Source organism: Folsomia candida, unplaced genomic scaffold (genome assembly GCF_002217175.1).
Source record: "Folsomia candida strain VU population unplaced genomic scaffold, ASM221717v1 Fcan01_Sc001, whole genome shotgun sequence".
Classification (NCBI taxonomy): Eukaryota; Metazoa; Arthropoda; class Collembola; order Entomobryomorpha; family Isotomidae; genus Folsomia; species Folsomia candida.
In genome coordinates this window covers 17854807-17871081 of record NW_019091193.1, presented here as the reverse complement: position 1 = coordinate 17871081, position 16275 = coordinate 17854807, and the positions used below count along the sequence as shown (strand labels likewise).

Genomic DNA, 16275 nt, shown 5'->3' with positions numbered 1-16275 from the left:
CTGACCCACGAAAACCCTAATATTGACGTAGTAGGTCCATGTAACGTAATTTTATGAATCTATACGATAATATTTTGTGTATTATCATCTTAGGTATGTATGCAATGCTAAATATTTATACATCATAAAAAGTGTTGGTGTAATGAACATACAAAGTTTTTAAATATGGATAGGTGTTTATTTATTCTTCCACGCAGCTTAATTCCACGCAGCTTAAACTTTGTTCTGCGCTTTTATTGTCTTGGTCCTAAGTTAGGACTCCTAACTAAACTGTTATAACATGCAACTTGCTGTGTGTATGTACAAGTAGTAAGAAAACCGTGGACAAGATGTAGCTAGGAATGCATACGAAAGAGAAAGTTTTTGGCCAAGGAGTTTAGTTGATGATGTCGTCGAAGGAGGAAATGAGAAGTTGTAACACAGTCGTAAAATTTCGACCGGATCATATGTGGCTGAAGATAAAAGAGGGGTGAAGTAAATCCGCTTAATATTATTATGGTTTATGAACCTTTATATCCGATATAAATCTCGGCATGTTTAGCTTCTATCTCTCTATAAACTTTGCCAAGAAGTTGAGATAAATCTGGCTGAGGTCGCAACGTCTTCTTGTAAATATTACATGGTCTTATCAAAACTTTAAACTCCTCGAAATAAATATTTTAACTACAATAAATTAAACATGACAGAATTATTCAGCATTGTGATACCCATCTCTATGAAATATGGGGAAGAAAATTAGTAGTAAGAATGCAATTGAGTCCTTGGGTTAAGTGAACTATACACACATGCGTACACATTTTGTAAAACATATTTGTTTATTTACAGATATTCGCTTTATTTGGACGTTGGGATTCCTATTTGACAGGATTAATTGTTGCTTTTAGAATCTATGATAAGGAGACTTTTTTTAACCAAATTCAGCAGTTTGTCCTTAATTTGCACTGATGGAATATCCACCATCAATGGTTAGAAAATTCCCCGTCATTATTGGACACTCATCTCCCAACGTGAAGAGGATCGCATTAACAACTTCATCAATACGTGCAATTCGCTTTAAAGGGGTTCTTGTCATAAAGTTGTCATTTTGAGGTAATTTTTGAGCCATTTCTGTCAAAATGACGGAAGGATTTATGGAATTGACACGAATCTTGTGTTCTCCTAATTCCACGGCCATAACCTTAGCTAAACGAGTAAATGATATGATACTGAGAACAGTTATTGATGTTTAACATTAGCATTCGTCTCTCGTACTTAACATATCCATTGCAGCTTTAGATGTGGAATATGCACCCAATTTTGTAGATGCCCGAAATGACGCCTGAAAATAATAGTTGTATTATTGCAACTACTTACGATAGGAATGAAAGACTTTTATATGATTTGCATTTAAACTGCTGAGAACCCAGCAGTTGTTGTAACTAACAACGGATGAGACGTTTACTATTGATCCTGGTATCCCAGCTTTGATCATGTTTTTGACCACAACCTGAGAAACATTCAGAGCACCTTTGAAATGCACTCCAAGTGATCTACACAAATAGTCCATCGTCAACACTGACCACAACTCGGCATACTTATTCACCAGAAAAGATCAAACAAAACCATTCTCACAAATCAATACTTTCCAGCTTCATTTCCAGAAAGCTCTCAGCGATGACCAGCCCTGCGTTGTTGATGAGATAGTGGACTGGACCTAAGGCGTCCACGCCTTCTCGTGTCGCTTCCCAATCCATAAGATCAATGTTGCAAATTCTAACATTTGGAAATTGTCTTTGAAGCGCATCCAAACCATCCTGCGCTTTATCCACTGCAAAAATTATTGCCCCCGACGCCAAAAACCTGTCCACCAATGCCCTCCCAATGTCTGAACCGTAGGTATTAATTACATTTAATTAATTCGATACGCATGCTTAAAGTTAGATAAACATATTATACGTATTCACCCAATAGTTCTACTTACTTCCAGCAGCTCCAGTTATTATAACCTTTTTATCCTTAAATGCCATGTTTTTTTACTCAAACGAAGATCTGCATACGTATCATGAGAATGCTTACTAAAGCTGGAATGAATATCGGATAGTTCATAAAACTCTTAAATGGTTTGTAATGTTCTTGTTGAAAATCTGTGTCACTATAAATTAATTTGGTTTTAAAATTTCAATTGAAATGTTAAAATTAACAAAGCTATTGTTAAACCAGGTGACAGAAAGCATTATATTTGTGTATCTATATCTGCTTACGTACAGATGAATAAAAATGAATAACTCATTATTCTGAAAAATTCCTAATGGAACTAGGTCCGTATGTCAAAATCTTCAGTAATCATGATTTGCCTGCAATATGTGGTCTATTAATTAAATGGTTAGGAACTGTTCCTTTATTGCGTTGGAGGTTTAACCAGTTCTTCTATAAAGACGAAATATGTTGTGTATTTGGGGAGATTACATACAAAGGAAATTGAGCACGACAGATTATCCTGGCTGACACTTTACATAAGAAGGCACTTTACTCAAATTGCAATTTTCCACTAACAAAGACAAAATTATGAAGTATGCATAATGCATAATTATTTCGTATTTGATGATGTAACTTTGAAATCTCTATTTGCATATAATTTAAACTGGAGGCATGGTGCATATGTAGCAGTTAATGCTCCTCGCTAAATGTTTTTCATGCTAATAAAACTTGCCTACAGTCTCAACAATTCGCTAAATTCTTCTCAGAATGAATGTCAGCGAGGCAAAATTGCAGTGAGCCATGCATGAAGGTGAATGGAATGTGAATCAATTTAATTTATCAGTATAAACGACTATACCTAACGATTATTGCTGGGAGAGTTTCAATTTCGCAGCACATATTTCGTAGCCCAAAAACGAAGTAAAGCATTAGAATATGGGACAAATGGTCATAAATCTGGTTAAAGAACCATTACGGTTTTTGAACAGGAGATCTGAGGCAGAACTTCAGAGGGAATGAAAGGACCGAAATGGAAACGGCGGCGGTGGTAGTGTCAGTCTCGTACATCGTGTAATTCTAAGCTTCCGTATATGAAACCACCAACCGAGTAAGCCGAGGTCAAGGCATAAATCGCGAGAGGTTTAAATTAAACCTTTAATCATAATTATGCAGCACAGTCATAAAAGGAAGATTAGGTCATAAACATTTGGCAGTGGTTTGGCGTGGAATTTTCTAATTTGATCCAATACGACAGACAGCAGAAAGAACAAGATTGTCCTCTTTACGGAGGAACACAAGAACCTTTAACGGCTTACAAGATTTTCACAGCGCTTTTGCTAATTTCAGAGAGCTCATGAAAAGACGGCAATGCAGCAAAGATTTAGATTTCTTTGGATATGCGTTTTTTTATTAAGTCGAAATTAAACACAGGTTTTATTATTTGCTTTTCAGAACCAAAGTACACAATCAAGAGTCTATTTTCTCAAAACAAACATGTTAAACAATCACAACCCTAGTAAAAATTTTAACAAATTTCCTGCATAAAATTGGCCCAATATTCTGCAGAAAATTGGCCCAATTTTCTGCAGAAAAGCTTTATGCATAGAGCTTTCTGAAGAAACCTATGCAGAATTATGCATAATTATGCACATATGGTTCTGCAGGATAATAGCGACACAAATTTTCTGCAGGATTATGTAAAAAAAATTATGCATAATACAATATGCATAGGGTTTTTGTCGATTTCTGCAGAATTCGGCAGAGTGATTTCAACCAGGGAAATACTGGTAATAGGAACATTTAGTTTAACCTAAATGTTCTCATGGTTTGCTAATTCAAGCATTAATGTGAAGAAATTTGAGGAATAAATTTACAAGGAATTTTACTATGTTATGTTGTCGCTACATTATCCCTCAAATTTTTAGTCTGTTTGAAATACGATGTGACCACGTGAAAGCGGAGAAAGATGAAAAACCACATCAGTTGGTCGTATACATTTCTCTACACATTCCCTCCAACCAAATAAACTTCAAAGTAAATGCGAAGACGACTCAACACCAAGTTCTTGATCTTATCTGCAAAATGCCTCATGCTCCCATTCCTTAACATGCATACTTTCACTTCAAACCATGCCAACCACCAGCGTGTCCACAGCATTGCATACTCGGTAGCTTTCTCTTGATTATTATAACGTTAGTTACATCACTCGCACATTCCCATCAGAGGCGGAGGAAGAAGGCGACGAAAGTTTATTCAATTAATTAGGAGCAGTCTGCATCTAATGAATTTTCTAAATTACCTCTAACGTCTCCAAGCTGACTTAATGAGTTGTTTGTCCTTGCCAAAGAGTAGGAAAGAAAGACCCAACAGGCTAACAACATTACCAAGAAAACTGTGCCACTCCTTTCTTTCAAAGTGTTATGTCGGGCGGGCATAAATCTGCCAACATTTCACCGTGATGGCTTAATATAATGAATACGCCTTATACCCTATTTATTATTTGTTTTAATTGATCACTAACTTGTCCGAATTCTTCAGTCTTGGAAAACAGATCGGGATTCTCTCAGAGTTAGTGACGGAGACATTAGACTACTTCAGCCTGTCAATATCGTTTGAAGAATGAGCTCTATAATTACTCTTCCACTTATACATACAGACAGACTGAGCAATTTTCGCTGAAAATAAAATGTCTCGTTTCATAACTTTTTTTTGTGCAATACTACATGTTGACATGTGCAATACTACTAGTCATCGCGAGACAAGGAGTGGTTGGTGGTTGGAGCTAAAATTAATGTAAAAATACTTATATTCAATTTAATAAATAGGAACGACGAAAGGTCATTAATTCCAAACAAATCCAATATGAAAGCTCTTTTGTGTTTGTGATGGTGACGTCAGGAGAAGATACTAAAATTAGCAAACGAATCTATGAAGGAGATAGAAGAAGTGGGGTGCGAGCGTCAAGACGTACATAAATTCCTTGGAGATCACACTGGGCTCAGTTGTCGTTACTTTAACTTGGCACATAAATTCAGGGGAGCCAGGAACAAATCTAAATTCAAAACTTACATCCTGAAGAAGAGCAAAATAATGGGGACGGAGAAAGAGAGAGATTTCTGTCAACTGTGTTGTTGGCCTTGAAGAGCGACACAAGAGTTAAGCTGAAGAAATTAGAATTTAAATTGTTTGCGATGTATATATACATGTGTACATACGTATGTACACACTGTATCCACGTGTAGGTACATATTTGGCTATATCGTGTTCTCGTAACACACATTTCACTGTTGCAATTAAACCATCAGAATGTTAAGCGGGTTTGCGTCAATCCACGTTTCGAATAAGTGACATAATGTTTACTGATATGCAAGCCAGCCTACGCAATTCTTGCTGACACCCCGATCTCCTTTACATATTTACATACATGCTTTTATGACTTTAGTGTAAAATTGTAGAATTTAGAATTACTCACAGCACGGTCTCCAAGATTTCTGACTCTACAATGTAAATAGGCAGTCTGTCCCACGGTAACGGTGACGTCCTTTTTAGTTGAATTTTCAAAATATGGTTTAGAAAACGGTTGATCCCAGTAGCCACCTAAGTTCAAAAACAATCATTAGCAACTCTACAAGTATAAATTTATTGCTTAGCTTTTATTCAATCAACGTCAGTCAGTATATGTGCTCAAACAAAAACTTTGTATAACTCGTCGGAGAAAACAACAAGTCAGCATTCGATAAGATAGTCATTAAGATTGGGAAAATCATGCAGAATACATAAATGGCCCAAAGTTCAATCCCAGAGTTGATTGACTTATTTAGATTTTATTGCATAATAACTATTGGTTGTTTTATAACTGATGCTGAGATACATATTTCGGATGAAAGTCATGCCTATAAGTTAGTAAAAAATATTTATTAAAACATACCCGAGAGATACTTTCGTCCAGAGAAATTTCCTAAAAAAATCAGAATATTAGACAGATGATATTAAATTAGCATTGTTTGGTGCATTTAGTGTAAGCATAGCAAGAAGAGGTTCCATTTCGGAGAAGCAGATAAGAAAGTTGGACGGACAAGGCAGAAGTTAAATACAAACTTTTTGTTTACTTTTAACGTTATGTAGTAAACAACAACCGAAACATTGGTTAAGTTTTTAATTCAAATGTGGGTTGATTGACCCAGATTGCAGGAAAGGTTAATGAATCCATTTTTCCCGAAACGTTAGTCTGCTTTCCCAATTTTATTCAGTTGTCAGTCTTAAGGAGCGAAGGAAATTACTAATCACAAAATATGTAGACAAATCCTTCGGAAATTAAAATAATCTCGAATTTTTAAATACATTTACATTCAATATATATTTTTTTTAATAAATTATAAAATCCTAGATGGAATTTTAAAGTAAATATTGAAATAAAAATCATGCGATAATATTTTTATTTCACCATAGTCATTTCTCAATATGTATGTTTTTGCGTTCGGTACACAACTTTTTAACAAGTTAACAAGCATAATGGTAAATAGTAACTTCAAGGGTGATGAACTCTAACATGGTCTTGAGACTTTAACACTTTGCGCAATATGTCCTTACCATGAACGAGATTTGACTCGTCTCTCCTCCGAAAAAATGTCCAGACAGAATTTAAGAATCAGAAGGGTGCAAAAATTTACTGGGAGTAATAATAATGAACCCTTTCCACAATCCTTAATAAATCCTGTTAAAAGCTATGCAAAAATTTATTTTGGCACTCATTTTTCATTCAGACAGCTTTTTCTGGTGCCTTCTCTTCCTAAGGTTGTTAAAAATGTGCGATGAATCATAGGATAACAGTTGACGTGTTAAGAAGGTAGCCATTTTTACGCGTAGAATTTAACATAAGTACCATTACAAATCTATGCGCCATTTTGTAAATTGTACATGATTGTACACATATTTGTGTTGATCATTCAAGATATGTGTATTATATTTACCTATTTTTCTAACGTTTCTCGTAGGTCGTAATATTAGAATTCGCAAAAACAGACCTACCACGGAACGGTCTTTAAAAATTATTTCAGTCGAGCACTCGGAATGAAGAGAGACCAAAAGGAGTAAAACCCTTCTGGGTTTGCATCACCCAGATTTCAATGAATGAGCGAGAAAGACAGAGAGAGAAAGTCGTTGGCATGTTTAACTTGTGACTGGAGAAAACTATAATTCATCTCCGTCTTCCGCCCGTATAAAATCCCTCCTGTCGTAAATTTTCTTAGTTTTACTGAGTGAATTGTGTTGGAGGAGAGTCCTTTTTTCATTCATGGTTGCATTCATAAGCCAGATATGAGTTCAGAATGCGGACTATGGGCAGAACAGCCGTGTTGTGAGTCGCCCCATATCTCGCTCGCCTGGTGAGACTCAATATTGATGATGCAGTGAAACCTATTCGGGGGATAACCGATGAGAATGGCAAGTTGAGCAATAAATATTTTTTCGCAATTCTCATGAAAGGAAACATTTCTTCACTAGGAAATAGGAGACCTTCGTCAAAACCAGCTTTCACTCTGGTGGATGACTTACTTTTATTTCTCTCAACTCTAAATTAATCTCGATATTTTAATGTTAGCATTACAATCACCAAAAAAATCACGAGATTTGCTGACAAACCCTCCATCACAGTTCGCAATTCTTCCCGATATGATTGACAATAACGGTATTAATGTTTGCAATAAATCACAAAATTACTGTCATTACAAAATATCTCGTTCATGGTTTATATAGGATTTGGTCTAGTGAATGATTCTAGAGTTCAGTAGTTGAGTTCAGTCAGTAAAAAAAATGTTTAAAAAATGCCACGTCACAAAGTTTGTTCTATAAAACAATTCCCCCACGGCATCAGGGAATTGCGTATATTTGGTATGTAAAAACCCGGCTGGAGACTGATTATGCATGGAACTAAGAAGAGATGGAAAGTGCTTATGAGCAGCATTTAGGCTTAACTTAATACCCCATTTCCCCAGGATGTGTCAACCACCAAAGTTATAAAGTACGTCGCAAATAGGATGATACACTAGGACAAAGTGAAACCATAAATTGGACCAAATGCCATTCTACACACATATTCACTCCCGACCAAGAAGAAATGTTATGCAAAGTCAAGCAACTTTCGGACTTTATATAACTGCGTTAGGAAGTTAAACGAAAGTCTAAACTAATCTGACTGTGGGGTGTTTTATCCACATCACACACCGCGTCAAGGAACATGTTTCATCTCAAAAGTGTCAAGTTCTCTCGCATGCTGTTCCCCTCCAACAATGTTTGGAGGGGAATGGTCGAGCCACGCAGTTAAATGAGCAAGCATGCACATAAAAGTGATGAAAAGTTCTTTCCCTGCTCGTGGCCCCTTCAGATAAGAGCCGTTTACTGGGTGACCAACTGCTGGATCTCCCAACGAGAGTTCCGAAAAGTTTAAGTCCCTCCATGCGAGTGATAAATTTTGGGTGGAAAACATCCCATCTTCCACCCACCGCCAGGATTTGCAACAAAGTGCGAAAAGCTGCTTGCTATATCGCACGCATGGGAACAATATTATTCACGCGGAGAGAAATCTCATATGTGGCAAGCATTATGTCCCACTCGCAGCTTTCACCACTCACTACAAGTAACCAAGCAATGAGAGAAACGAGTGGTGGAGTAAAGTGTGAAAGCGATTCTTTCTTGGGGTGAAAATGCTCACCAAATCGAGAATCGAGATACCTATCGCACTGTAAGTGACTCTATAACGGCCATTCAAACTTTCCATGGCTGGAGGTTGCAACTTGCAAGTGAGAAAAGGTAATCTCGGGAGAGAGATGCGATACAAGTGTCCACTCCACAGTCCCCAATTGGTTGGTTGCCTGGTTGGTTTGTGCCTCTAAATATGTCTACAGAAAATTTCTACACATTGCAAATTTCTTTTCAAGATTCCTTCTCCATGATTAATCCTTTTAGATTTATTTCCATCAGTTAGATTGAGCTTACTTCCAGCACAATTTCCTTTCCTTCCTTCCTTTATACTGCTACATAGTGAAAGTCTTCGTGTGCTCCCAACCAGACACAAAATCTAAACCCACGAGCGAATTCAAGCCATGTGTTTAAATGACGACTGACTGGGAGAGAGGAGAGTGAGCAATCGGAATGAAGGAAAACGGCGACGACCAGCTTTTTTCATGGGCCAAGTGGTAACAGTCCTCTGTTTGCAAGAATGTGGAAATCCGGAGCTTTAAGTCTGTCCTCAATTTTCAGGGATTTTCTTTAATTGCGTGGATGAAAACAAATAAATATGCTGCTTAAAAAGTGGCTTTGTTCGTCTTGTGAAGCCGTCGTCTGGTCCGCAACGTGCATTTCTTTCTCTCTCGCTGAATTTATAATCAACCCAGGAGGGGTTTGGCTGGATACTAATAATTCTGCGCACACAGGAAGAGACCAGCAGCCGAGGAAATACTTTCCGCAAAGGGCGTGCCTTCCTTTCATTTCTGGATATTTATGTGCTCACTTTTAGACTGCTTATTAAACAAGCTTATTATTTTCTTTGAAATAAACGTGCTTAAGATACATTTCCTCTTTAAGCGAGGATATTTCACGCCCTAATTCACGCTTTAGGCAAACTTGTGCGTAATAAATTTTATTTTATTTCAAATATTGCTAACAACACGACGACTGACTGGCTTGCATGCACAACAGCATTCCAATGCCAACCACTTAAACTTTATTTATTACCAGACAGAGTTCCAATAATACTGTTCTGCTTCTTTAGTCTTTGTCAATTTTGCATCTTTTTATCAAATAGGATATCCAGCAGATGGATAATGGAGCCCCATATTTTGACTCGTGTCTGGGCGAGGACAATGGCAAGCTCATCGACACTTGATCGAACTGCAGCGTCGTGGGATGTCCACGATGTCGACACTCGCTGGTCCTTGCTGACTCTTCGGGCCTATCTTGTCTATTGGCAGTAATTTGTTCTACATTGTGGACTCTTGAGAATTGCTGAGACAGCTGGATTTTTACAAAACCTTTTTCTAGAGTTTTGCCTGCTGGACATGTTTTGTTTCAGCACATGCTATAAGCTCACCAAGCCCAACACTCAAATCTGGGCTGGATATCTTAAACCTGCTGCGGAGAAAACGACCTCCAGTATTTGGAGCAATCGCAATCTGCAGACGTATGTACGTAAGTAGTCAACACTGGTTCGATTTTGAGACTTTTTCCTTGAAAACTTGTGTTCAATAATTGAAAATTTAGTTCTTGATTTAGACTTCATGTAACACAATGTTGGATATTTCATGGTCAAGATTAATAAATTCAGTAATTTGGATTTCGTCGTTTTACATATATTCAAACTATCCAAAGTACATACGTATAAGTACATACAGCAGAAAAATAAATAAATCATTGTAATAATTGTAATAAGTGTCATTTTTATGTCACATATGATGCGCTCCTGCACTTTTAATTTATCTTTTTTTATGAATTTTAGCATTTTGAAACCTTCGACATGCGAAGGTATTTAGTTATTTAGGCAGTCTAACATATACTTCCGGTGAAAGCAGTGGAAATTCTTCTCAAATACCTTGTCTTTTAATACCACGACTCCTTTACATCATGCATGACGCATGGAATTGACTTATGCAAAACTGGCTGATTTGATCAGTTTGATCATCATCGCTTTCACAACCATAAGCCTTTCACTTGTTTAAGGATCCGTGAGTTGAATAAAATTGGATGTAAACATGATGTACCGATATGAAATGTTTCCGTTTCCTCTATTCTTACATAATATTGCGGATAGCTCAACCGTTGAAAAAGAGAAACCAAAAGTGGTGGGTCCAAGTTAATTGATTTTCAGGAGTGCAGTTGAGTTTGCTTTAAGGTAGGTATTGCATAAGACATTCCTCCAGCTGTCAAATTATGTGGCTGAGTAAGTCCCTGACACACTTGAGTACCTTCAGAACACTGCTCTGCCATGCTAACTTCAGCTGCCTTTGATAAGCGTCAACTGGAGGGAGAGCAACAAGGAAAAGACTAAATTATGCAAAATGAAATTAGAAACGAGCAAAGGAAAATCAGATTGATAGGCGGTTCTGACATTTCTGAAATATAATTGCAACATCCTTCGTCGTTTGCGCAATAATTTCAAATGTTAATTGCAAAGAATAAAAATAAAACCCCCAAAAATAGAATATGCATAATTTATTCAGACAATGTTCTCTTTTTACACTCGTCATTTGAAAGTTCAGTTGTCGGATTTTTATAAATACGGCCCTAGAACCTACAAATTTATCTACATGACTCATGAGATATTTCGCATAGCTTTACCATCAAAAACCTGTAATCGTCAATGCATCTCAGTTGTTGGTACGGTGAAATAATTATCTTACCAGACATTTTTGAAACCCAACTTGTGTTGAAACACGTTAAATTGTGTTTCGCCACGTGCATGCAACATCATCATCATTAATAATTCAGACTAACGTCAACTTTCCCAGACAGACTCTGTTAAATTGTATATCGCATCACTGCTAAATAAACACACGACGCCAACTGTTCGAGCCAATGAGAATTCAAATTAGCTAAGCCAACTTCAAAGAATCATTTTACCTGCTTGCGTTCAAACTACTTCAAAGTAAGTCAATTTCTCTTTCCTGCCCAAAACAAATGCCAGCTTGTGAAACTAGCATTTTCAGTATACTACACTTTGCAAACATAATAAACGATCAGCTTGGTCGGTGTGGACATCACAGCGTCTGGGCCGCTAGTTCCTTGATCTTCAGGAATTTGATACATGACTGGAGAGGCAAGTTCATTCCTTAAACGCCAAAGTTTGCTTACTTTTGGCCTTGATAGATTGAAAGTACAAGTTTTAGCGGTTTCCCAACATTTCTCATCTATTTACATGGACTTTCTTCGCTTAACATTCCATTAATAACAACGCAGCAAAATGCATATCGATATAAAATTTATTAACAAGTTACAAGTTGACCACTCCAATTTCATGAGCATTTATCTTACTGCACCGTGCACTTGGCTTTCCTTAGGATTTTAGCTACTTAATTCACTAAATAAGTGCTTTATTGCAAGTTGAAACATATAAAATTGCATCAAGTGCAAGTAAAATTTTCAGTTTAAAAATGTCGATTTGGGAACTGCTCATGCAAATAATATTGCATCCGGAAACAAGCTCGGAAATCGTAAGGCATGAAATATGAATATTATCTTTATTTTCAACGAGACGACTGCTTTCCAGAAGTTTCCTCAACTATGTAGGAATATTGTCAACTCTAAATAGCTATGATAATAGACGCGATGCGGGTCGGCAGAATTTCTTCACCTCACATTCTCTTTTCCATATCTTCCACTAGTCTTTGACTGGGACGAGAATAAATTAAATCAGTTCAGTGTAACTAACAATGATGAAGAGAAAGCCATTATGCTCAAGTCGTGCCATAATAATAGTATGAGGAGAATACGTCGCATTTCCAGCTTAATACTTGATCAAATGCGTCGAGGGAGGGGGAAAGTGCGTGTGGATGAAAGAGAAATCTTTTTAGCCATCTTCTCGTCATTATGTTGCACTTCAGGCTAAATCACAACACGATATCTCTCCTTCCGGTTGTCTTCAGTGATAGCATTCAATGTTCAGGCGGGCTACCACACCATCTTTTTGAGAGTACATGCTAATGTGATAAGAAGAGAATTCCGAGTGAGGGGAGATATGAAATTACTTTTCTTAAAGCCATACTTTTTTCCTCTCGTGGAATGCTTCCAATGTGTACTGAATTGAGAAATGAAATGTTCTTCTAATGTCGTAAACATAATCGTAATTTTAAAGCGAAATCTAGGAAAATCACCCTTCTTCCCAGATCCCAAATCAATCTGGTAGACAGACCTTTTAACCAGAATGGGAATGGGGACAAAGTGTGGGGTGAATTCAGTTCTGATTTGGCGAAGAGGGTGACAACTGCAACAATGTCGTATATCTTGGAAAATAGCATTACTAATGTCAAGGTTAAGTGTCCTAATTTCCGAACCCCCAACATCAAAATATACAAATTCTAAGCTTCCAGCTTGTCATTTTCTTCGAGAAAATCTCCAATTCCTAAATATGTACCTCTATTTTGCTTAATTCTGTTTGCAATATGAAATAAGAATAATTTATTACATCTTTTACCTTAACTGCATTAATTCTGTGTTAAGGTTTCAGATCGTTAGTTCATACACTTGAACCTGTTTAGATCAAATTCAAACTTGGTCTTATGGACGGAACAAACTTCGAAGTGATAATGAAATATTTCTCACCAAAGTCAAGCTACGTATGTATTTATCACAATACATTCTTTATTACTGGTCCGACTTATCGTGGGCAGGAAATTGAGAAACATTGTAATGGCAGCGATATGCAGCGAGTGATGAGATCGAGCAATACACAGTGCTCGAGTCCGTACATACTTTCCCCACTTTAGTCGCTTTCATTCCTCTTCCCCATTATGAACTGACTCTGCGGAAAAGGGTGGAAAACACCATGATACGTCAGCCACACAATCTCCACGCTTCTTCGCATCCACACGCACACACATCCGACTTTATAATGCAATAATAATGCATATACATAATAAAATACGGGGTAAGAATCTCTCAACTTCAAAGGCTTTTATGCTCCAGTGGTGGAGTGGAAAGTGATGGAGCTGGTGGTTGGCGGTGTGGTCATGTTTGTATGTATCGCATCCTTGGTTTGTGTGGTTTCATGATTAAACCGCTTTTCACTCGAGTGTTGTGAAAAAGATACTTTATTTTCCATCTTATCTCCACTTCACTCTGTTCTGAGAAGACTACTTTAATCCCCCAGAAATCAAAGGCTGTGGAAACAGACAAACAGGAAATGCATCGCCAGGAGTGCGTTACGTTCGTCATATATTGCCAGCCATTAAAATGGTAGGGGTATAACATTTCGACGACGAAAGTAAAATGCACGGCAGACCAGAGCATAAATCCCCACGAGGAGAAAACTTTTCATCTGTCATCTGAATTTTCTATCCTGCAGTAATGATGATTCATACGATGTGGACTTGTACATACTGCTGCAGAACAGTTAATAAGAGGAAGATGTTAAATGTGTTGTAGCATCAGTTCACTTCTCACATCGCTTTCCATGTGTGTGCTATACATACATTTCAGAACATCATGTTGCGTTTTATCAGGGAAGGACGCCTCATTTCCTCTGGTGCGTGAACAAGATGTCGAGTATATAAATTCGAGAATCCCATTTGGTGGCTTGTATTTTTGTTTTATACGAGCAAAATTATGTTCAAACGCATGCAACCAACGCAGGATGCACTGGCCACTTTTTATTACGCTGGAGCTTCAGTCGTTATTATTGAATGAAACCTGCTTATTCTGGAATGGGCAGTAGACAAGTTCAAAGTTCTTCTTAAGCAAGTGTACTATAAACATATGGACATGGTAAAAGTGCGTGACTCGTTTGGGAGTAGAAAAGGGAAAGCAAAACATGAAACTCGATCTAAAAAATTCTGTACTTCAATTCAAGGTTGAACAGAAATAATGTAACCTTGAGTGAGGAAATACAAAACGTGTAGTCAGTCCAGTTCCATTATTTCTCGAGTTTTTTGACGGCGGTGCTACGAAAGAAACCAGACAAAACGAAGAATACGTTATCTTGGGAAAACATGATCTGATAAGAATAGTAATGACCACGTGTGGAGGCTATGATATCAAAAAATGAGAGTAGAGTGGGCAAATTATGAGTATATGTCATGGGAGAAAGTACTGTGCGGGGCGAGGTAAAGGAAAGTCAGCGTGAGTAGAGTGACTTAAATTGAGATTGAAATAAATCTCTCATACATCATTCTGACAGTCCGACAGTCCAATTCAATGTCATTCCTCGCTGTCCGTCTCACTTTGAAATGCAATATTTTCTTTTATGTACATATGATGGATACTCCAAGCATGTGGCTACTTAGTATTCCACAACTTGTAAATCAATCTTTTTTTGTGCAAATCACAATTTATGAAACAAGGTTGGACATCCCAATATTCAGTTAATAAACATTAAAAATGACATAAGATTAATGTATATACATTTTAACCAAAAGTTACAAATAACATCACAGTGGTCTGCAACCAACGGTATGCGTAACATTACCGTTAATAATAAAAATATGTAGAATTTAACTACTCAATTATACCGGAAATGTTTATTCATTTTATTTAGCACGCAAAGAAGATAACATTACTTTATCATAATTTTTAGTATTTCAAAATCCGTAAAGTTTATTTTGTGGCAGCAGAGCACTTCCTTACCGTCCAGTTGGATAATTAACGTCTTAATTTAAATTACGATAACCGATATATTTATCAGAATGCATAATCATTGAAATCAACAAGGCCGTTGCATGCTACTTATGGAACAGAATGCAGGCCAACTAACCTCGAACACCCCGATAACGTTGGGAATAATTGCATGTCCAAAGTCCAATTACAGAATATGATTATAATTCTCGGGGAAATTACAACAATTCGTATTACTTGCGGCATTTATATTTCATGAGAATTGAGACTGTGCCAAGAAGCAGGAAGCGCTGTGGGAGTTCTACAATCCTACTTTGGAGACCGTCGAAAGAAAGCAAGGCTTCCTGTCTCCAGTGGTTTGCGATATTCTGCGCCCGTCCTCTCCCACCAACCAACTACCCAAAATGGTGCCCTTTATTGCTCAAAGTATCTGCAGAGTGAAAGTGCTCTAGTTGCTGTTCTTATTATTTCAGAAGCGAATGTTTGGCCTCCGTGTTACCAGCTTTCTTTATACGACACGGGGGGAATGACATTAGGGTTCGATATGGCACTTATACAGCTTTCATGACGACATATATAAAGCAAGAACATATTCAAGTATCTTATAAATTGCCAAATTTACTGAAACTAATTTCTCGCAGCGTTCGGTCACTTTCCGTTTGCCATTGACGTAGTTTCACAGTCGAGTTGGACGACGTATATGTGCATAGTTGCAAAAATGTTCGTCGGGTCAATTCAACATGCATATTTTTCCTGAATTTCCTCAGCACTAACGGCTACGGTTGTTTAATGCAAATGGTGGAAATAAGTTTCTCCATTCAGCTATAACATTTGCATATGTAGTAGCATTCAAAACTGCGTAAATTAAAATGTTATTTCTCCACTTAAAGTACCATTCACACCTTAATATCATTCATTACTAAATAAATCGGGGCGCACTTTATTAGTGCACTTATTTGTATACCTAGGTGCCTTACACAACAGGAAGACCAATACGAATAA

General features: G+C 37.2%; 1 protein-coding gene and 1 pseudogene across 1 annotated transcript; both read right to left on the bottom strand.

Moving 5' to 3' along the window:
- LOC118437590 overlaps window positions 1-16275 on the bottom strand; it is an 84789-nt pseudogene that overhangs the window by 19031 nt on the left and 49483 nt on the right.
- LOC110863544 (L-xylulose reductase) lies at window positions 797-2116 on the bottom strand. The gene is made up of 5 exons (XM_035856740.1): window positions 1961-2116; window positions 1612-1864; window positions 1424-1529; window positions 1252-1318; window positions 797-1182 (listed from the first exon to the last, which is right to left on the bottom strand). The coding sequence occupies exons 1-5, from the start codon at window positions 2004-2006 to the stop codon at window positions 932-934; spliced, it is 723 nt and encodes a 240-aa protein (XP_035712633.1). The 5' UTR covers window positions 2007-2116; the 3' UTR covers window positions 797-931.